General features: G+C 38.3%; 2 protein-coding genes across 2 annotated transcripts in view; one reads left to right on the top strand and one right to left on the bottom strand.

Moving 5' to 3' along the window:
* The window catches only part of LIN9 (lin-9 DREAM MuvB core complex component), a 39,235-nt gene extending 20,506 nt beyond the window's left edge, over window positions 1-18,729 (top strand). The window contains exons 7-15 of the mRNA XM_041474132.1: window positions 4,633-4,790; window positions 5,851-5,984; window positions 6,889-7,008; window positions 7,183-7,284; window positions 11,997-12,077; window positions 15,289-15,414; window positions 15,740-15,922; window positions 16,030-16,127; window positions 17,356-18,729. Of these exons, the coding sequence (XP_041330066.1) occupies window positions 4,633-4,790; window positions 5,851-5,984; window positions 6,889-7,008; window positions 7,183-7,284; window positions 11,997-12,077; window positions 15,289-15,414; window positions 15,740-15,922; window positions 16,030-16,127; window positions 17,356-17,461 (1,108 nt within the window). The 3' untranslated portion in view covers window positions 17,462-18,729. The remainder of the gene's footprint in view (window positions 1-4,632; window positions 4,791-5,850; window positions 5,985-6,888; window positions 7,009-7,182; window positions 7,285-11,996; window positions 12,078-15,288; window positions 15,415-15,739; window positions 15,923-16,029; window positions 16,128-17,355) is intronic.
* A 2,307-nt stretch (window positions 18,730-21,036) lies between these two features.
* MIXL1 (Mix paired-like homeobox) overlaps window positions 21,037-21,480 on the bottom strand; it is an 844-nt gene continuing 400 nt past the window's right edge. The window contains exon 1 of the mRNA XM_041474082.1: window positions 21,037-21,480. This exon is cut by the window's right edge and continues 400 nt beyond it. Within this exon, the coding sequence (XP_041330016.1) occupies window positions 21,164-21,480 (317 nt within the window). The 3' untranslated portion in view covers window positions 21,037-21,163.

The following is a 21,480-nucleotide window of genomic DNA, read 5'->3' as shown; positions in this document are numbered from 1 at the left end:
GTTGTTTTGTATCTCTGTACTGCAGTGCTTCCTGGCCTGGAAGAACTGGCCAATTGTTCACTCAGGTTTTTTTCTTCTGTCTAACCAGCTCTTCTTGGGGAAAACAAGTGTACCTTTTCACCTCATTTATTTTATTGTTGTTTTTAAACCATTTTTTAGATCCTTAACTTTTCTTAGCTTGGCTGTCAAGACAGAGAAGAGATGAAGTCACCCATAAAGTATTGTAGAGAAGAAAGACATGGGATTCCTTTTCTATTTCAGAATTTTTAGTTCTTAAACCCTCTGATTAAGCTCAGCCTTTTCACAAAACCTACACAGTTTAGCCTAGAGAAGGCTAAGGGAGGATCTCCTTTTTTTACATAAATATGTGAAGGGAAGGTATAGAGAAGATAGGGCCAGGTTTTTTTCCAGCATTATCTGGTGACAGGAAAAGAGGGAATGGGCACAAGTGAGGTGGTGGAATCTCCATCCTAAGATGTACTCAAAGGCCCTCTGGATGTGGCCTCCTGGAGGTCATTCTGCTGGAGGGGTTGGAGGAGGTAACCTCCAGAGGTCCTTCCAAACTTGACCACCCTGTTATTGTATAAGTAGTGTTTCATAAATTAATCAGCCTTTTATTTCTGTAAATGCAAACACTAAGGCACTGAATCCATTTCTTCATATGGAAGCTATGGAATATATTTCTGAATGTATTCCTTCATAGATCACTGAGTCAGGTTATATTTTGCATGATGGAGACCATTTCATCTTCTGTACCTGCAAACAACAAACGTAAAAATTGTCAGTCAAGGGAAGGCAGCAGAGCCAGCTTGAAAATAGCTCCTCTTGGAAAGATATTAATGAAATTTGAGTTTAGCTTAGATAGCTTTTCCTTTGTTGTCATGCTTCCTACTGAGAGAGAAATGGTGTATTTGGAGGTTAAGTTACCAGTTTCTCATTTGACTTTTGCCAAAAGTGGTTACCTCTCTGAAAGATCAGCTTGCCTCATTCAGCAGTCTGGTGGGCCATTGGTAAAACTTCAGAGTCTTGGAATGGTTTGGGTTGGAAGGGACCTTAAAGATTGTCTGGTTCCAGCAGGGGCTGGGATCAGGGGATGCCCTGGGCAGGAACGTTGTCCACATCAGATTGCAAAACCCCATCCAGCCTGGTGGGTTCAAATTTCCTTTTGTTTTTCAGAAGGTCTTTGGGTTGGTTTTTTGCTTTTTTTAAGCCATGTGGAGAGTGGATTTGGGTTTGATTTGGGGTTTTTTTGTTCAGCTATCATAGAGTTATTTTTTTAAAAAGAGAGACTCATGCCAAAGGAACCAAAGGTCTAAATAGGCAGGAAATTGCTTTATCTAAATTCTGAAGTAAAAGTATTTGACTGCATAAAGAGTCTGATTGTTTGTTAATGCAAACTTTGAGTTACTGCTTTATAGCAACATAAAATAAGCATTCCTGTTTGCTTTTTATTTTTTCACTAATATTGTTTTTTAAATTGTTGGTAGTCTCTTTCAAGATGTCAAGAGTGGTCTTTGGCCTTAGTTGTAAAAGACTTTGAATTATTTTAAAACATTTAAATGCTTTTTCAAGACAAGTTTCCCTATCTATCTCTAGAGCAAAGATTTTTTTTTTATTTTACCATTCAGTTAGAAATTTCTTGTCTCTGTCCTCATCATATGGAGGTAAGCTGTATACCATGTCATCTCCCCATGAGAGATTAAAATAACATTTTGCAGCCACAGTGTTGATGGCAGAGGATAATAGTGTCTCTCTGATAGTTATGCACATAGTTGTCATCTTTTTTTTTTGTTTGTTTAAATATATTGTAGTATTTTCTTATGTGTGCTGCTACCTTAAATGTCCTATCACACATCAACAGTGTGTTTGATTGGCACAGCAGTATTCTTCATGAGAGCCTGCAAAGCTTGTAAGATTCCTGTAGACTGTGGGGAAAGATATGCTCCAGGAAAAGGAAGAGGTAATAGTTAGTTTTGTGTACTCTGTGTAAACTTAATTTGGCTTGTGGAATAGCAGTGGGTATGAATTAAGCTTAGATCTGCTTTTCCTGCCACTACATGATGGTGGTGATTCCTCTGTTAGTTCAAATTCTCACAAGCAAGGTAAAAACTGTGAAGAATGTTCAACCTCTTAAGAAGTCTCTACAGAAAACTAATGAGTTTGCAATTTTGATCTGTACCATAGTTTTAATCTTCATTTTTTCATAGGATGGCATGAAGATAACCTTTATTAAATGCATTTGGGGAATGCTGGGGTGGAGGTTTCCTTTAACAGAAGCCAGAAATGTATTGCAAATAGTTTCTATATTCATAGTTACAACATTTGGGACAGAGACTTTTTAAGACCATCTGAGCTATCAGTAAAACAGTAGTTGCTGTTGTAGGGACCTTCCAAGGTCAGTGATTAGTACATCAGCATTTGAATTTGTATTTCTAAGAGCATGAGTCAAAAAGCATCAGGTGATATTTGCTGTTCCTAGTGCAAAACCCTGGACATTATTAGAAGTAGTAATACAAAGTCTCTATTGCTTTTTTTCTTTTTTCTTTTTCTTTTTTCTTTTTTTGGCCAGTTTTTTTTCTTTTTTCTTTTTCTTTTTTTTCTTTTTTTTTTCTTTTTTTTGGCCTATTTTGTTGTCTCACTGTGGTTAGCCATTCTTCTCCTCAATGGACTTGAAAAGCTCTGACCTGCATTTTGCAACTTGATATTCACAGCCCACTTCAAGCATTATTTCACACCTGTTCCTCCCCAGTAGTAAATATGAAGTCAATAGCATCAATAAATGAGAATATCCAAGTAAGCTCTTCCTAAGTTTCCCAACCACTGTCCCTCTCTATGTCTGCCACATCCCTTTCCAGATATTTTAATTTTCTAAGAGGAGCACTGGAACAGTACATAATTCCAGGTAAATACATTCTGCTCTTCAGTGGTAAACTGGTGAGTGGGACACACACCTACAGGCTCAACCTACAACAGAATTTCTAGGCTATACAAAAACTGGGCTATACAAAGTGGTGATTTCTGTGCTGATATGGTTGGAAAGCCTCATATGGGAGCCTTCAGTGCAGTGCGTTTCTGCATTACCTGACAAAAGTACCTCACAGCTTCAGTTCATTCTTGCTTATGTTTTTCTCCCATGTCTTGCTTAGGACTAGGATCTCATTGTGTTAACACTGGGAGAAAACAGGTGGCCTATGCCCCATATACTTAGAAAACATATATAAGATAAAAGGCAACTGATATACAGTGCATATAGAGTGTGGAGCTGCTGGTCAGTGTGAAACAAAATGGTCTCAGCATCCTGGCCCCTTAGTGCTTACAGTCTTCTTGTACACAATGCCGGGAAGAGCAATCATGGAGAAAAGTGAAAGGGCTTTGTGGAACTCTCCCAGTGAGGGATATACAGAAGAAAGCCTAAGAATGTTTCAGCATATAATAGGAGAGTAGTAGAAGCAGACTTGGAAAAAGTCTGCTTCTTAGTACTGGGCTGGAGATGACTGAGGAACATCTTGAAGGGATTTAAGTCAGGAAATAATTTGTAGTGTAGTAGGGGGAACCATCAGCAGAGTTTACAAAGTCTTTTAAAATAACTTGATAAAATAGAACTTACTGATCAGTAATCAATATATAACTGTATGAGTTCCACAGGAAAATGTTTAATCTGCATTTTACTGTAGTAAAGCGATTAACAAAGGTGGCAAAATATTTGATAAATAACTTTCTGCAATCAGGCAGACTTAAAATAACATTTGTGCACCTTTTTAAAATTACTTCTTTCATTGACACGAGAATGAAGAAACTTCTTTTAGTAAGGAATGAAAAATAAGTTTGAGTCCTTAATGTCTTTGTGCTTTGTGCTTATCTCCCTCATGAATGTTGCCTATTCAGTAGGTTAGAAATGAAAATTAATACAAAATAAGCACTTTGAGAGTGAGCCTTCCATCTTTAAGATTGCATTTTAAGAACAACCCTACCCCACAAAATGGGAAAGGGGACTACTAGAGATAATCTGATTTTTACACAGTAGCCCAAGATCAAATAAACTTTTACTATGATCAATCTCAGAACAGTTCATCGGTGTAACAGATTTTGGGGCTGAGCTGTGCTTTGCACAGGTGCAAGGAGATGAGACAGAGAAGTGCCCTTTTATGTGCTGAGTCTGGTGCCCTTTCATACTTAGTTAGCTTACTTGGACTACTAAGCACACGTAAAAGGGATCTCCTGTGTACCAGTAAGTGCAGGCAGCCAGGGCGCTCGCAGGACGCCCTCCTCACCTGCATTGAACTGGCATCCAGAGCAGACTGGGGCCAGCCTTAGCTGCTTTGTGACCCTAGATGGATCCTTATAAGCAGAAAAATTCCTGAAATGTTGTGCTCTTTACATATACTAGTGCAACAGCTACTATTCCTGAGTATTATTTTAAAATAGACTCTTATTTTAAGGGTGAGAATTCTGAGTAAGCTTGTCTAAATGCATTAAACGAGATTTTTTTTTTTCTCTTGAACATATCATCCCAACCTTTTTCATTTTCCTGCACTGATTTTTTAAACTGTGCCTATTTATATGATGTGCCTTCACATATATATGTTTTGATTGATTAAAGTATAATATATATTTTATCTAATGATATTGCAGGTGTTCCTCTGCATTCTTTGAGGAAGAGAGGTCAGCATTAAAACAGAAACGGCAGAAAATCAGACTTTTGCAGCAGCGGAAAGTTGCAGATCTTTCACAGTTCAAAGATCTTCCAGAAGAAATTCCATTACCACTTGTAATAGGAACAAAAGTTACAGGTAATTTCTTAAAAACAAACAAAATAAGCAGCCAAGTGTATTTTGATAAGATTTTAGTAAGTCATAATCCACTTAGTGCACATAATTGTAACAAATGTAAAACATCAAAATTGTATCAGTTTTTTTTAGTTCATTGGAAGGTGCTTGTGAAGATTAGGTGGTATTTTTATAACAGTGATAAGGTTTTGAGGTGCAAGCTTAGTATGCCTTATTGTTTCTGCTGTTCAAATTGTAGGATTTTTTACATATATAGTATATTTAACACATTTTGGAGAGAGGGAGATGCTTAATTTCGAAATTCTGAGTGTTGGCTGAGTTTAAAATCTGACCTAATATAAACTTGAACTTCATTTTTCCATAAATAGAAAACTACCTGTTTTGAAACAGATATACAATTGGTATTGCAGTGTAGTTGGACATGTATGCTCAACATGACATTGCCTTGCTAAAAAACCTTACACATAACTGAGGAAGGAATATTATTGAAAACATTCCACAGGTTTTGCCTAGTTTTATGAAAATTTGAATTCCTCTCTCCTGTCTAATTTTGGTCCAGGTGCTTTTCACTTCAGTATCTCCTATTCAAGCCATGAGTGTTCATTGCATTTTTTGTGTTGCACACCGCTGCCCTTAGCTCTTGCTGAAGAGCAGACATGCACCACACTGCCTCTCCTGACTCTCCTAGACCTGTATCCTTCCAGTGTGGAACAACCTGCCTTCCACACTTTTTTTTGCTAAATGTGCAGTCATCAGAGGAGGGGTTCATAGAGAAATGCTGTGCAAAATCATCTGGAAATTGACTTTTGCCTGCAAAATCTGTCTGTCAGAAGGTACTGGGTATGAAACAGTGGGAGTTTCTTAGATGTAAATGTAGTGCTAAGGATTAAATTAGGGAAATATTTGACCTTCAAACTTAAATTTTGTAAAAAATCATTTAATATATGGCCTTTAAGTATGTATATGAAGAATTACTTGCATAAGATATAATAAATCTGGTTTTGTTATTTGTATCATAGCATTGTAATGTTTGGTTTCTTGGTTCTCCTGTTGCGCTTTTCAGCCCGTTTGAGAGGTGTCCACGATGGTCTGTTCACTGGACAAATTGATGCTGTAGACACTCTTAATGCTACCTACAGGGTGACTTTTGACAGGGCAGGTCTTGGAACACACACAGTCCCAGATTATGAAGTTCTTGTAAGTATTAACGACACAGTCTAAAAGTAGCTGTAATAAGAAAATGAAATTTTAAAAATCTACAATGATGTGCTTTAAACAAAAATAAGAAATTACACCCAGGTGGTATTGTCATAAAGTAGAAACAAGCATAACAGATGCATGGGAAATTCCAGGATAATAAAATTTTACTGTTTATGGTTTTACAGAACAGGATAACCCTCTATGATTAAAGCAAAATGGCTCAGGGTGGAATAATTTACTAGACCAGCTATTGTAGGCTGTTAAAATAGCCTGAGTTCAGTATGAATAAATACAATGAGTAGTATAAGATCCCAAAGAGAATTCTGCAATGAGATCCTGCCAGAAAATGTTCAAGAAAACCTTGTCCCTTTGTGATTTCCCAAAGTCTGGAAAGGGCTGTGGGAGTTGGAAACAAGTATTATGCGTTGACTGAACTTGATTTTGGAATTTCTTGTGCTAATGAAGCTACCTGGGAGGATGTTGTTTTGGTCAAACAATTGGAGATTATCTCCCTGGCTCCTGCCAGGCAGTCCAGCCTAGACTGGAAGATTTCTGGAGGACCTCACTTTCTTTTGTATCTTGTGTGGTGTTGGATCTACATTATACTTCTAGTCTCTGTCATGATCTGAGTTTGGATCCTCTGCTGAACTCCTGTTGTGATTTTCCTGCCAATGGCATTTTTGGAAATGTTCATGCAGGTTTTATTTGATGTGATGCCAGAACACTTTGAAAACTCCTAGGCCAAAAGCAAAAGCGTTAATCTTTTCCCGCTGTTGGGTTGGGGTGTGGATAGGCATGGCTAGTCCAGATCCCAGAAATAAATTACATGTTCCAAAAGGGTAAAAATTAATCAGACTCTGAATTATATCCTTAATTTCCCTTTCCCTGTCCCTGTCTGCAGAGTAACGAGCCTCATGAAACCATGCCCATCGCTGCCTTCGGACAGAAGCAACGGCCTTCGCGCTTCTTCATGACTCCTCCCCGATTGCCATACACTCCTTCACTCCAGTCTCCAATCACAGTGAGTTACTTTGTTCAAGTGGTGTTAATCACTGAAGTGTTTTTCTGATACATGTTGAAGCTGTTACCTTAAAAAGTTTTTGAGATTCATTTTCTGACATTATTTAGCATGATCAAAATTTTAGCGAAACCCTCTGAAAAGAAGGTATTCATTTAGATGTTTTATCCTTTATAGGACAGTGATCCTTTATTAGGACAATCTTCATGGAAAAACAAAATTTCAGGCACAGACAGTGAAACACTAGGAGGCTTTCCAGTAGAATTCCTCATTCAAGTGGTAAGTATTAACTGCAGCTCCTAATTTTGTTGTTTATTGTCCTTTTGTGTTTATTCTGCCAATTCTTCTGCAGTTCAATGACCTTCTGTTAATTTATGACAAGTATTTATAGCCAAATTAACTTTTGAAGAGATGTTCATATTTGGTTTTTATTCCCTCCTTCTTAATTTTCTCACTTTTTTATAACCTTTGAAATATGCTGCTTTTTAGACCACAGAGGTCCTCAAAAGTGTCTTATTTTCCCAGATCTACCATTTTATCTTTAAAAAAAAAGTATTATTTTTATGTGCAGACTTTAAGACTTCTTATTTATTTAAAGTATAGTTGCATTGTGCAAAGAACGTTTGCCTATGCATTATCATATATATTTTATGTTATATAATGTTCTACCCTCTTGGAGAAGAAAAGCAACACTCATTTCCATGCAAGAAAACGTTCATTTCATAGATGCTACACAGAAAATCCTTTTTCCTTCACTTCTTTGAAATAATTTCTCAGGTTTTTTTGTGTACTAGTTCAGAAGAGCACAGCCAAGTAATGTTAGGAAGCTGAGGCTCACTGAATATTAAAACACATTGGAGCATTTTCCAGGATGGTGGAGGAATGTAATTGCTCATGTTGGCTTAGCTTAAGATCAGTGATTGAAGTCTTTAACAAGGAAAGCAGTTTTGAACATGCCAAAGGAGATTGGAATGATTCATGTTTAAAATATTAAGAACTGAGAAATAAAATGCCTCTCAGATTTTAAAGTCTGTGTAATTGGTCAAATGAATAAATTTGTGTCAGAAGCTCACATGACACGCTAACATTTGGGCCATTCCACATAATGAATTTTGTTTGACAGTATCATCTATTCAGCTTTTTTAAAGGAAACTTGTACGAAGCTGATTTTGAAAAAGGTGGCATGGCATCTAGCATACCTAAGAAAATTTAAAATAGATGTAGTTGCTATAAGATTAATTATGGTAAAATTGAAATACACAAAAGATACAGTCTTTTGTGTATTTCAGCTGTACACAGTTGTGTATGACAACTGTATCTGCAGCTGTCCCGTTTGAGTCACGGACTATGATCAGTGAGACTCGGTAACTAAGGTGTATTGAGCTTTACATCCACTTAGTACATCAAATTTACCTGTTGATGATATTGTTTCTGCATTTTAAATATGAAAATGTGTGATTTGTCAGTCACATGTGGTTGTATGTTACTACTCAGTGTAAGGAAATCTGAGTTTTACAAGTATACGCCTCTTGCAAATGGTGGCATTTTACAAAGATACCACATTAATATTTATTCTTTCTTGAAGATTTTCAGAATGCTTTGAATAAAATCAATCCACAGATTTTTGGTGTTTGTCTATTTGAGCAATGACAAAGAATCACAGGGCTTAAACATTTATTGAAGGACTTGAAGCTTTTTTTTTTAATAATCAATTTTTAATTAGAAGTTTTAGGAGGTACTGAAATTTGATGTTGTACAATACATGAGACTGGTGAATGCTGATTATTGATTGTGCTGTATTCACCAGTCCAGATGTATTTTTATATTAAGGGTTGCTGCTCAGGATGGTTTTTTTAGCCTTTCTGATAGATTGGTGCTTAAAAAAAGTCAAATCCCTTTTTCTCATTTAATTTTGATTCATAAATTAATGGTCAAAAACAGTTTGATTCCAAGAAAACTTTCTCAAAAACTATTGCCAGGCTGTTATTTATAAGACCACAAAGAAACCATTTTATGGGAAGAATTTTGGACAAAAGAGAAAATACAGAGCACACCTCAAATAAGGTTTCAACCCAGCCCTTTATTTCTCTTATCTGAAATTAATTTGGAAGAAGAGGAAGTGAATCCAAAATCACATACATACAATGACAAATAAACTTCAAGTTTTAAGCAGACATTGGAACTTGTAACAACTATTTTAATCATTGTTCTACACTGTCTTAGTTTTTCTAAATCTTTATATTTATTACTACATGTTACAGTTTGACATCTGAGACTGTGGACTGATGCATTAGAAGACTGGCTCAAAAATTAACATGATATTAAGAATAAAGTCAGCAATAAATGAGTAATTTTTTTTTTTAATCTTTCATGCTTAATTCATTATGTGATGTATCCTTACGTATTTCGTATGCTATATGGCAGGTCAGAATCGATATATTGCATTTGTACATTCTAGACAGTATTTAAATTTGGAGGACGTTTTTTCAAGTATTCAGCTACAGCTTTTTTTATTTTCCTTCCTCCCTGCTTCCTTTTTTGTTTCGGGGTGAAGAATTCGATGGGAAGGCAGCACTGTAGGACAAAGCAGATGTTGGCAGGGTCGCTGCATGCCCGGCAGAGGGAGTGTGGTGATGCAGCACGGGCACCGCAGTGACCCCGTGTCTGCACGGGGGGAGAGGAGGGATCTTCCCAACTTAAATGCACGAGGAACAATCTGAAAATGGGCACTCGGTTTTTGGCTGTTTTCTCCTTATGAAAATTTTGAAAATATTGCATAGTAAGTTATCACACGCTACATTTTGAAATGCTCGTATTTGATGACTAACAAATGAAATCAGAAGTGAAAATCTAAACATTCTGGTTGGGTTGTCCCTTCATTCCTTTTAATGCGGAAAAGCATTGTACTAAAAACTTGTTTCCAGTTTATTGAGAACTATAAATTGTAACAGTAAACAGGATGAGTTATGGTGAAAATAGAGTTGTTAGGCAAGAATTTCTCAAGACAAATAGGGCTGAACTGAATTATAGCATTCACTGGCAGATGAAAATGGAGGTCTATGTAATAAAATGTACCCCTGAGAGAAAGTTGGTGGACATGATAGATACAGTGAAAATCCTCAGAATCAGATTATCCTGATCACTGGAATATATCTTGGAGTAGGATGAATAGAATAGAAAATCCAAGCTCATCAAATGGAGAACTAGCACTGTGCATCCTCACATGTGTCTGCACGTCAAAGTAGAAGTTAAGAATCAAATGCCTTGCAAATTCGGGGAACAATTTATGTATTCTGCATTAATTTGGGGACTCATCAACTTCATGAAGGAGAAGAATGTGGCAGTTGCTGGATGTTGATGACAGCAGAGCTTGATAAGGAACTTTTTGGCAGCAGTGGCAGATGGTGTACAGTGCTTTTGTTTTATTGGCAACATGAGCACTTGTGTGGTGTGTTAAAAACTAGATTAAAGAGGCAATCCAGCTCACAGTAACAATTATAAACCTTTTCTTTCTTGCCCCTTCTGAATTTTTTTGTCATTATCTCTTCTGTGATTGGGTTCTTCATGCGAAATGCAAAGAGCAAAAATGCAAGTGCTGTCACTGGGGGACTGCACAAGGACAGAAGTGAGCGGCTGGAATTGGGAGGCTGATAACCCATGCAGTGTTGCCTCTGTGCCTCTGGCCATGGCTTTTCATAAGATGCATCTGGCAAAATATTTGGAGAAGAAAGAGAGAAGTACTGATGCCATTTTACAGGTTTAGTTTCCTGGTGTGTCATTCAGAATACTGTTACAGGCTTCCTGTGCTCACACACAGGAAAGATGGCAGTGAATGGAAAAAGATACAAAAAGGACCACAAAAGTTTAGGTGAAGAGCCCTTTAAGGGAGTCTGAAAAGGCTTGGATTGTGCTTAGTCTGGTGGAAGAACAGTGGAGAAGAGATGATTTTATTGTCTCTGAATAAACAGGGATAAATACAAGGAGGGAACACTATATTTAGCTGAAAAACAGCTTTGACTGTTTGGCAGTTCTGAACAAATTGCTATGAAGTGAAAAAGAATGCATTTAGCATGGAAATTCCCAGACTACTCCTCATTAGCTGCAAGAGATCCTGGAACAATTTTCTAATTACAATTTGTGGGGGCAAGCAACCTGGCTGCATTAACACTGAACTTAAAAATCACAAAAGTGATTATATATAAATCAGATGTGTGTTGAACTATGAGTTCCTATTTCTCCCAGTCACGTGTTTCACTGCTAGGATGCAGTTAACCCCTCTGGAATTTATAAAACCTGAACTTTTTTTGCTCTGTGTACTCCAGTAATAAAAGTGTTGCTGGTTGTAGTGAAGCTAGGATTTCTCTCAGGGCCCTAGAGTATGAATAGTTTTGGGAGTGATGAGTATGTTGAAGGTGCTCCCAGTGGTTTCCACCTCAGCCTGCTAGGTCCCCAGGGCAGGAGACACAGCGTATTCCCATTACAGAAGAGGGAAATGGAAAGCCCAGAGTTATTCTGTACAAAATAGATCCAATCTCTATACCAGGGTTAACTGCAGGAGTTTGCACAAAGGGCTGGTGCTCGGTGGAGGGCACAGCTGAGAACTGTGTGGGAAAAAAGGTGCAGTAAGGTGAGTGATACTAATTGTAGTATCATGACCATAACACACTTCACTCTCCTTCAGCCTATTAAAAAAAAAAAGTTCTTCAGCCTCTAGCTGGCCATAAATCATGTTAGTCTTCCTATAGGAAATTTCAGCTAATGGATTTTAGCACTCATAAATTTAGGGCACTTGGAATAGGTTTAAAAATCTCTGGAAATTCCATCATTTAATTTTAATTAATTTTTATTTCTGCTTCTTAACTTGATCAACAAGTGAGAAATACATTTTAAATTATGAAAGAAACAGGTATGTTTTCTTTATCTTGAATTTCTATGGCATTTCAAAACTGCTTAAGGACCTATTCTTTCTAAAAATAGTTCCTTTGTTTTAGACCAGGTTATCGAAAATCCTTATGATTAAGAAGGAACACATCAAACAATTGAGAGAGATGAACACGGAAGCAGAAAAGCTGGTGAGAATGTTCTCTTTTTTGTTATTAAAACAGGATGTGCTTTAACAGCTAATGCAAATAAGGAGTGTAGTCTAAATAAAATCTGTATTTTGTTTCTTTTTATTACATGAAATGTCTTTATTATTTTTAAAGACAAGTCAGAGAGATCAGTTGTTTCAAATATGATTCTCCTTTGAAAGAACTGTGCTTTGGAAACTGATTCGTGTTATGTCAGGGTAGCACGTGTCAGTTAACACATAAAGTAAGGAAATACTCTGTACCTTGAGAATTTGGAGTACAAGTTTATATGGTAAGACATTTATACTAAAACTGTTTTGCAGACGGTAGATGGTTAAAGCAATTACTCATTCAGAGATATTTGTGTAAAAATTGTGTATTTTGTATAAAGCTCTGAGTGCCCTTGACTGGCATTTAAAGTTACAGTACCACAGCAGCTACAGTGTAATTAGCAGCAGCAGCAGAAGAGTTTTTCTTGCTAACTTTATCTAATCAGCAGTCCGTAAATCAAAATTATAAGAGTGGCTCTTCTACCACCCATGGCTATAAATTAACTTGAGAAAGGTCTTAGTCTCAGCCTTCTGCCAGCATCCATCCAGGCTTCTGTCTCTGCAGTGTACATTAGGCTAAATGTTTGTGGAGAAGAAGAAGGGAAAACACTTGGTTTATTTCTTGAAACAGTTGGGGTTTTTTCCATGGAATTCTCCTTGTGTCTTCAATGATCGTGTGCATTCTGTTACTCTGCTTCCTACTGCCCCATCTCTGTGTCTATAATTTTCTTCTTCTGTGCCATGATGTTGTTCTTCAAAACCTTGTTATCATTTCAGTTACTACGTTATTTTTCTTGTATTTTGTGTGTTAGTAACTAAACTAGATGCAAAGAGAAGCAAGATTAAAACATGTCATTGCAACCTGCAACTCTGATAATGAAAAATTACCAGCTCTTCTTAAATGCTTTTTTCTGAGATATTCGTACTTTTGCATAGATAAGGTCCATAGGAATGACAGTATCCTTCCTCTAGCAAGAACCTGAAAGTTAGCTCAGCTATTAAGTCATAAATTACCTGAATTGTTACTTTTCTTCGTCTCCTTCTTCCACAGAATTGAAAGAGCAAAAAAGCAACTGGGAAGGAAATACAGAAATAAATGCTAAATTTGCTACATTTTAGCTCAATTGTAACCTGGCGAAGGGCTTTGAGATACTTTAACATTCTTCTCTGCTCTATTTCCTTTGAAAACCAGCAATCATAAAGCAACCCCTATTACTACTCAAGGCTGTCCTGATAAAAATAGAGGATGTGATACCTTCCTATTGGCCCATATTCTTAGACCATCTTCTAATCCTCTTTGTCCCTTGGCAATCCCATCTGTGTTTGTGCCACCGAGTATGTGTTGCTTCTCCTTTAAAATATATTTTCTTTGAACAAGAATCTTTTTCTGACCCCAGTTCACTTCAACATCAATAACATACCTGAACTTGAATAAAATTGAGTCCTTTGAGTTCATTCAGGTGTACCTTAATTGTCAGACTTTGGTAATAATTCATACATTTGTAATTTGATAATTGTTAGAGTACCACTGCTGTTTGGTTTAAAGTGATCCTTTTGTGAAGACTTCTGGTCAATGACTGATTCAATATAGAAAAAAATGGAACTGACCAAAATCAGAAATTGTACTGAATGTAGGCCACTATTTTCTGGCAATAATAATAAATTTACATGAGTCAGGGGATGCCTTCAGAGAAGCTATTAATGTATACAACTGTACATTTTTTGTCTAATTTTTCTTGACATCCCTGTACTAGTCTGAGTTGCAGGCTATAAACAAATTACTGTGTACATAAACCAGTAAACATTTGGATAAACAAGTAAAAATTGAAAGGAGGTGCAATAAAAACAAGGTAAAGGTAATGCTGGTTGTCTCAGAGAAGCATCTAGATCCTTGGTGACAGAGGTGTTACCTGCTCCCTTTTACTGAAAGCCATCCATCTCTTGTCAGTTTAGCTGTTCATCAGTGTTTCCAGGTCTTGGGTTGTGCCAGGTCAGAAGTAGTGCTGCTGCTGAGAAATATTTCTTTTGTCATCACTAGCATAGAATGCCCTTAGCCTTTCCTCTCCAACAGGGAATTCATCATTGTCTGCAGCTTTCACAGCTAAGCTGGAGCAGTTCAGTTTGCTCTAAGGGAACTGGTCACTGGAGAAGGTCTGAAAGATTTGATTTTTTATGTTCCACAGCTGCAGAAAGTATGCCAAATTTGTGCCACTTTCCAGTGAATTTTAAAATTATGGTGTTAGTTGAATGCACTGTTAAATTGGTATTCAGATTTGTAAATCCCTGGACAGCATCTCAGTGATTAGGTTTAATGGGGAGCTTTGAACTGAACTCATAATTCAAAGCTTTTGAGTTTTTGACCAGGATTATCCTTATGGAGGGTCTTGACTTTGCAATTTGCTTTATCTTGTGTGTGAAATCTATAGCTACAAGTTTTGCTTGTAGGAGGTACCTGTATCTCATCCTGTGGCTGGAACTACCTCTAGCTTCTCTTGCAAGAGGCAATTTGGAGAGGAAATTTTGTAATATATTGTATGTTTTGTTTCAATTTCATAAATATCATCCAAACAATGTCAAGCTGTATTCTAAAAAGGGTGTAAGAAAAAAGGTACTGTATTTTGGTATTTATTCTTTTTTCTGGAAAATCATGCTTACAAAATACTGTTACCAAATATAAACTCTAGTAACTTTCTTTTTTGGCCGAACTGTTAGCTGTAACAGAAGGTGTGCAGCACTGAGTCATCCTCAAGTGACCAATAAGTTACTAGCCAAATGTGCCTCCCATCCTGCAGCAGAGGTGGTCGAGGCCATATTGTCCTGTACTGTTCCTCTGCTGGCAGCAGTTTTCTGCTCAGCCAGTAGGGAGAAGCCATGCCCAGCTACTGGAGGAATAAGCAGGTCACACCACAGTCATTTTCTGTAGCATTTACCACCATGGATTATTGTAGCACTTCAGGAAGGGAATAAAAGCATGGTTGTTACCTACACAGTTTCATCTGAAGTTTTAAATAGTAATACTGCATTTTAATATTTTGTATGTTAACATTTTGCTATTTCACACCAGGATTTCAAATATTTCAGTATTATTTTCAAGTAAAAGCTCATTTTGATGAGTTCAAAATCTAGTATTGGATTAACTTTGATATGCTTTGTGTTTTCCACAGAAATCCTATTCCATGCCAATTGGCATTGAGTTTCAGAGGAGATATGCAACTATTGTTCTAGATCTAGAACAACTAAACAAAGACTTAAATAAAGTTTTGCATAAAGTTCAACAGTATTGCTATGAGGTAAGATTTTGCTGGAATCTCTGTGTACTTGGTGCTTTTGCTCAACCTAATTAGAAAACTGAATTTCCTGGGAATAGGGGGTGGGTGGGGGTCACACTGAAATGAAACTATTGGTAGCTGTGTTGGATTCCTTCTCTGGAATTTGAGCTGCCTTTGAGCAACACTTTTCCCGATACCAGTGGCATGTTCTCAAGTAGACATCCATAAAGAAAAAACACTGTGTACTCTACACACACAAACTGTCTTTGAAATCGTCTCATTTCACACCTCCACCAAATGCAAAGGACATCTTCATTCTGAATTTCTGCCCTTCATACCCCTGCAGCTTGCTCCTGACCAGGGCCTCCAGCCGGCTGACCAGCCCACGGATCTGAGGCGCAGGTGTGAAGAGGAAGCTCAGGAGGTCGTCAGACAAGCAAATACCTTGTCAACAGGACAACTCTGCGTGGAGAGTGAAAATTTAACTGATCTTATCTCTAGACTTACAGCAATATTACTGCAAATTAAGGTAAGAAGTTTGCACAAAATAGCTTCTCCCATACAATACGTAGTATTAAAGCTCTGCCAGTTTTTGTGCTGAACTGTGAGAACATTTTTTGTTTTCTTCTTCTACAGTGTCTAGCAGAAGGAGGTGATCTGAATTCCTTTGAATTTAAATCACTAACAGATTCATTAAATGACATTAAGAATTCAATAGACTCCTCAAATATCAGGTATTACTTTTTGAATATTTAATTCCTAATTACACGCTTTGTGATAGGTCTTACTGTATTTTAGAGGTGAACATTGATTATAATTAAGGGGTTTAATCTGGTAACTTCTACTTACAGGAAGGGTCCCATCTAAAAGGGGGGCTTCTTAAAGTGATTGTGAAATGAGTAGTTTTCTGTTTGAACCTGTCAGTGAAGTAACATATTAAAGAAAAAAGGTAAAAAGTGCTTAATTGATGAAGCAACAACTAGACTTTCTTGTTCTTTAGTAATTTATGACTAAATCTTATTTTAGAACATTGTCAGATTTTGAAATCTCACCAGTAATACAAGTATTTTAAACCAGAGAACAGTACAATTTCAGTATACCTTTAGCATACTCTTGTCTGTAAATATCAAAAGGTGGCATATGAGACAATTAGAGGTTCTGAGCAGCTTCCATTGGCAAGATTTTAAGCCAAGAAACAGAAGAGCAGCCATATTGTGCCAGATCAAAGGCCAATCTAGTCTTGATGGGCCATTTTTCAGCAGTTGTCATGAGCAGCTGCCTGAGGAGGCATCATAAAAATAGCAAGAATGTGGTAGCAAGAGAGTCGTGATTCTTGTCTGCAGCCTCCAGCAATTTGTGATAAGCATTTTATGCTGTTAAATTATGTCATTCAGAAAATAAATCCAAATGCTATGTATTTTTTCATACCCTTACTACTTGTATTGCTACATTATAATGGGAGGCTGTATACATGAATTTTTAAATTTTTTTCCCAAATATAGTAGGATGGCCTTTTGATTTTAATATAGTTATTGAGAAATGCTGTTTTATAGCAATTTTCATTAGGAAAAAAAAACCAAACCTCAAACATTAGTGAAACTTCATTATAATCAACCCTGCAAATTGCATATTGGAATTGATTCAAGTGAAGGTTGATGTACCCAGGAAAGAAAGGGGTGATGTTTCCATTTTAGCATCTCTTCATAATATTTTAAGTTCACTAACTCTGGACATGTTAAAACATTACTTTAAGTGTTTTAAGTCAGTGACTCTTGTGTGTGCAAGTTGTGTTTTCTCATACTTCTCTGTCAAGTTGCATTTGTATGTACTGCTCGCTGATTCATCTGAATTTTTATGCTGGCTAGGCTCAGATCTTGGTTTTTCACTATAGAGATATTCAGACATAACTCTTACATATGGGGTTCAGCATTTCTTACTTTCATTCTTTTTATCTTCCCGTAGCTGTTTTCAGAACAACGTTGAGATCCATGTTGCACATATTCAGAGTGGTCTGAGCCAGATGGGAAACTTACATGCTTTTGCAGCCAATAACACCAACAGAGACTGAAAACTTCCTTTCAAGTGTACAGCAAGCAGTTCTGGAAAATCTTCTTCCTTTCTATAGGCTTCACCAAATACCATAACTGCCAGAAGATAAGGGAAGAGAAAACCTCTCAGAAAGGACCCTTTTAAATATATTATATCTGCTTCTTAAGGAAACCAGCATTACTGGCCAGCGTTACGTTAGATTTCTCCATTTGTTATTCACATGCAGTAGTTTTGCTAACTGGTAATCTCTTAGTAATTGCATTGATTATAGTAAACTTGAAAGCATACTTTCATATCATTTGAACTTGGTTTTTAAAAGTTCAGATTCATTCTGCACACCTCTTGCTGTTGGATCTCCTGGTATGTTAGAAGTGCTGAAGAGGAAATGGCTGGAGTTAGTAGCCACATGGCAGGTCTTTGATGTGTAAAGCTACACCTCTGTGTAGCTCTTCAGAGCTGCCAGGTCAGCCCTTGGGAAGCCCTGACCTAAGGAAGCAGCAGCAGCATACAGCCAGCAAACATAAGCTGTCAACTGGAGGATGTTGGGCAGGTCTATCGATCAGTCAGTGTCTTGTTGGAACTCTTAATTTATCATAACTTATAGAAGGAGTCTAATGAAGGAATATAAAAATGTAACTGTTAACTTTCCAGAAAGAGATTGGTTATGGCTTTTTCCCTGCACACGGAACAAAAGAAGTGTTTTAGGTGGTGTTTTATATAAGTGACTGGTTAAACTTACTGTTTTTCCAAATTCTTGTTTGTTTTGCACAAGTTTTAAATTAGATTACTGGTTATTCAACAATACCCACCATATATAAATATGAAGATTTTTATAATTAAAGATAACCAGTGAGGTAAACTGCAAAAATGAGAAGTGATAGCCTGCCTATACCTTTTGGAATGTTAATCTTGTAAAAAGTGTGTATTGGTTTGTTTAAATAGTCTTGTAAAGCTTCTGTGTAATGAATTGTTTCCAGATATGGATTTTCAGAGATAGCTGTAGAGATGTTTTTGATTCTTTTAGATGCCTCACTAAATAAGGTCTTTTATATGTTAATGTATAAAGAATATGTAAACAGGATTATTTTCAATTTTAAAATTTTGTATAGTTTAAAGATGCTTCTGTATTCTGTGTTGGTATTGTGCCACTGCAAAACTTTAGTGCAGAGTTTATATTTAGCTAAATTTGTTCTGTTAATTAAGAGAAATGCATAAATCTTTTATTCTCAATGAAATTTGTAACTGAATAAATTGACCTATGAGAGTTGATATATTTCACAAAAACGCAAAATTTTTTGCAGATGGTCTCAGGTCATTTTTTTAAAAGAAGCTAATTGCTGAAAATGAAATGTTACGAGGATGAGGTGAGTAGCTGTTTTAAAAGGTATTGTAAAAATTTACAAGGGATACTATAAAATAATGATAAACAGTAATTTAGCTGAGTTACCCAGGAAAACTTACTTCTCATAATGCAGTAGAACATCCTAGTGGTCCCTGCAGTTGCTTTTGTCATTATATCACTCGTTGCTTTGTGGTGTTACCATCTGTCTGATAAAGAAGACAGAGAGGAGTCCTCTCCCACCACCCTTTTCATGTAAACAGAGAAAGGTGCCAAAGCCTAATTTAAGGTACATAAGCTTAGTCAGGCAGCAAGTAATCTACTCTGCAGCTAACTCAGGAAGAAGGAACCATCCCCTTGCACCCCAATACTCAGGAGCCTGCTGCTCCCTCTGCTCTGATCCTGTCCTGCTGTTGGGACTCGAGCTCAGCACGTGCACTCACTGCTTTTGAGGAGCAGGACTTCCCAGTAGGAAACACCAGGAGGGTAATTTGGCCCTGTTGATGGCAAACATCCCAAACTGAGGGGGAGACAAGTTGTAGACACTAGTAGATACCAGAGGATTTGGGAACCTACTTTTCATGACAACCTTTTATCCTACTGGATACAGAATACACTGCAATAACCACCACAGCCCAGTCTCAACTCTGATTCCCTAGGTATAATGGTTTTTACTTGTGGATGTGCTCTCCAGCATGTTTTCTGTAGGTTTTTTTAAATTATTGGAGAGTAGTATATCATAGAAAGTTCTGTCATTTGTGATCAGCCATTTAATTTGACATGTCATTTGTCCCACTCATGTAGGCAATGTGAATATACACATCTTTTCTTTGAAAGGCTACATTTCTCCTTGGGTACTGATGTGTTGGTCAGAGCTAATGTTGAATTTTGTTGACAGTAACAAATAGAAATGTTTTTGCTGAGTGTACCCCAAGCATAGCAGGAGTCTCAAGAGCTCACTGCAACTACCATACATGAAGTCTGCAGAACAAGTTACTTTGATTTATTATAATCAGTAAACTTGAATTTACCCTGAGCCCCCAAGAAACTGTGGTCTCATTTTCTGTCTCATCCTGCAAGTGCTTCTCTCCTGGGGTTTGCCTGATCCCCAGCACAGCACCCAAGTCCACTTGGGACAGATGTCTGAGGTAGGTTGGTTGGTTTTTGGTTCATGTTTTTTTCAAGGGTAGCTCTGGGGGTTTTTTGATGGAGAGTACTAATCAGCAACCCTGCCATGCCACTTCACCTTGCAGTCCAACCAGCGCTCAGCTGTCCCAGATCTCACAAGCACAGGTATGTTACAGGGTGGCACTGTGGGATTTTGTGCATTGGTAACCTTATTCTCTGGGGCATGATTCCTGATACAGGGTATTTCTGCCACCAGTACATGGGTCATTTTTCCTCTGCTTCTGGCATTTGGGATGCTTTATAACTTACAGCTTGCTGTGCTAGGCTCTGAAGTACTATTGTGTAAGCAGGAAGAATTGGCCTTATGCTCAAAATACGTACAGAGTAATGTATCCTTTCCCAATAAATTGAATTAGAGGAGAGGCTTCTGTTGTTAGTGATTTTGCCATTCTCAGTGCAGAGCCATTCAGCCCACGAGTGATCCTGTGAACAGCTTCTGAGCTCCCTGCCTGCAGCTAAAGCACCCTTACAGTGTCCACAAAATACTCCCATTTCTCTTAGTTTAACATTATCCTTGGCATAAGTGGCAGACTGGAGACTTTTGTCTGAGCATTTGCGATTTGGGGATTTGTATTACTTAGGCCAGAGATTTCCATTTTCATTTAGGCATGCGGGTGTTTGTTTAGGGCAGATTTAAGGCAAACACTGACAGAGGAAGTTTAAGGCACTTTCTGTAACCTGTCCTTCGGGCCCCTTAGGTCTCTTATCAACATCTGAACTGCACCCGTAGCTCTCCAGGACCTGGGAGGAGAACCTGCAGCTGGGATATCTCTGCTTCTCTACCCCACCATCAGCCAAGGTAAGAAACCCCAGGTACACACACAAACAGATCAAAAATGTAAACCTTTATTTTCTTGGTCAAAGAACCCCAACAGACCATCACTCTTTTTTTAAGACCAACCCCCACCCCCAAAACACAGTGGATTTGGGTTAGCTTTTTGCCTAAAGAAGGTTAAATAGATACACTAAACATGATACAAGAAAGCTTAAATACAGTGTAAAAAGATGCCCTCAGCTGATGGAGCCGACCCGTATCTTTCTTAAATAAATAGGTACAATCCGTTACTACCGGATAAAGTGCAACAGTGGCAGAGCAGCAGTGAGGTAGCGCGATGTGGCTGCTCCCCGCCCGAGCAGCGGGACGGGTCCGGCGGGAGCCTTGAGCCGGCCCGGCCGGTCCCGCCGCGGCGGCGCTCAGAGGGCGCGGAAGGCGCCGAGCGCGTTCTCCTCCCACTCCGAGCCCGACTCCGAGTAGCCGCTGGTGTCCTCGGCGTCCGACACGGGCGAGTACTGCCCGCAGAAGGCGCGGGCCGGCGGGAAGGGGCCGGCGGCGCTCCCCGCGAACGGGCCGGGCTCGGCCCCGCCGGGCTGGCCGGGCGGGAAGCCCTCGAAGCCGGGGCCGGGGGGGAAGCCGGCGGCCGGCGGCCACGCGTAGGGGGCCGAGCCGTCCTCCGTCCGGGCCACCCCGGAGAGGGCGCAGCGGGGCCGCTCCGGGGCGCGCAGGGCGGCGA

This window comes from Pyrgilauda ruficollis, unplaced genomic scaffold (genome assembly GCF_017590135.1).
Source record: "Pyrgilauda ruficollis isolate IOZ18807 unplaced genomic scaffold, ASM1759013v1 scaffold31, whole genome shotgun sequence".
Lineage (NCBI taxonomy): Eukaryota > Metazoa > Chordata > Aves > Passeriformes > Passeridae > Pyrgilauda > Pyrgilauda ruficollis.
Note: the sequence above shows the minus strand (reverse complement) of the source record. Positions and strands in the feature narration are given on the sequence as shown.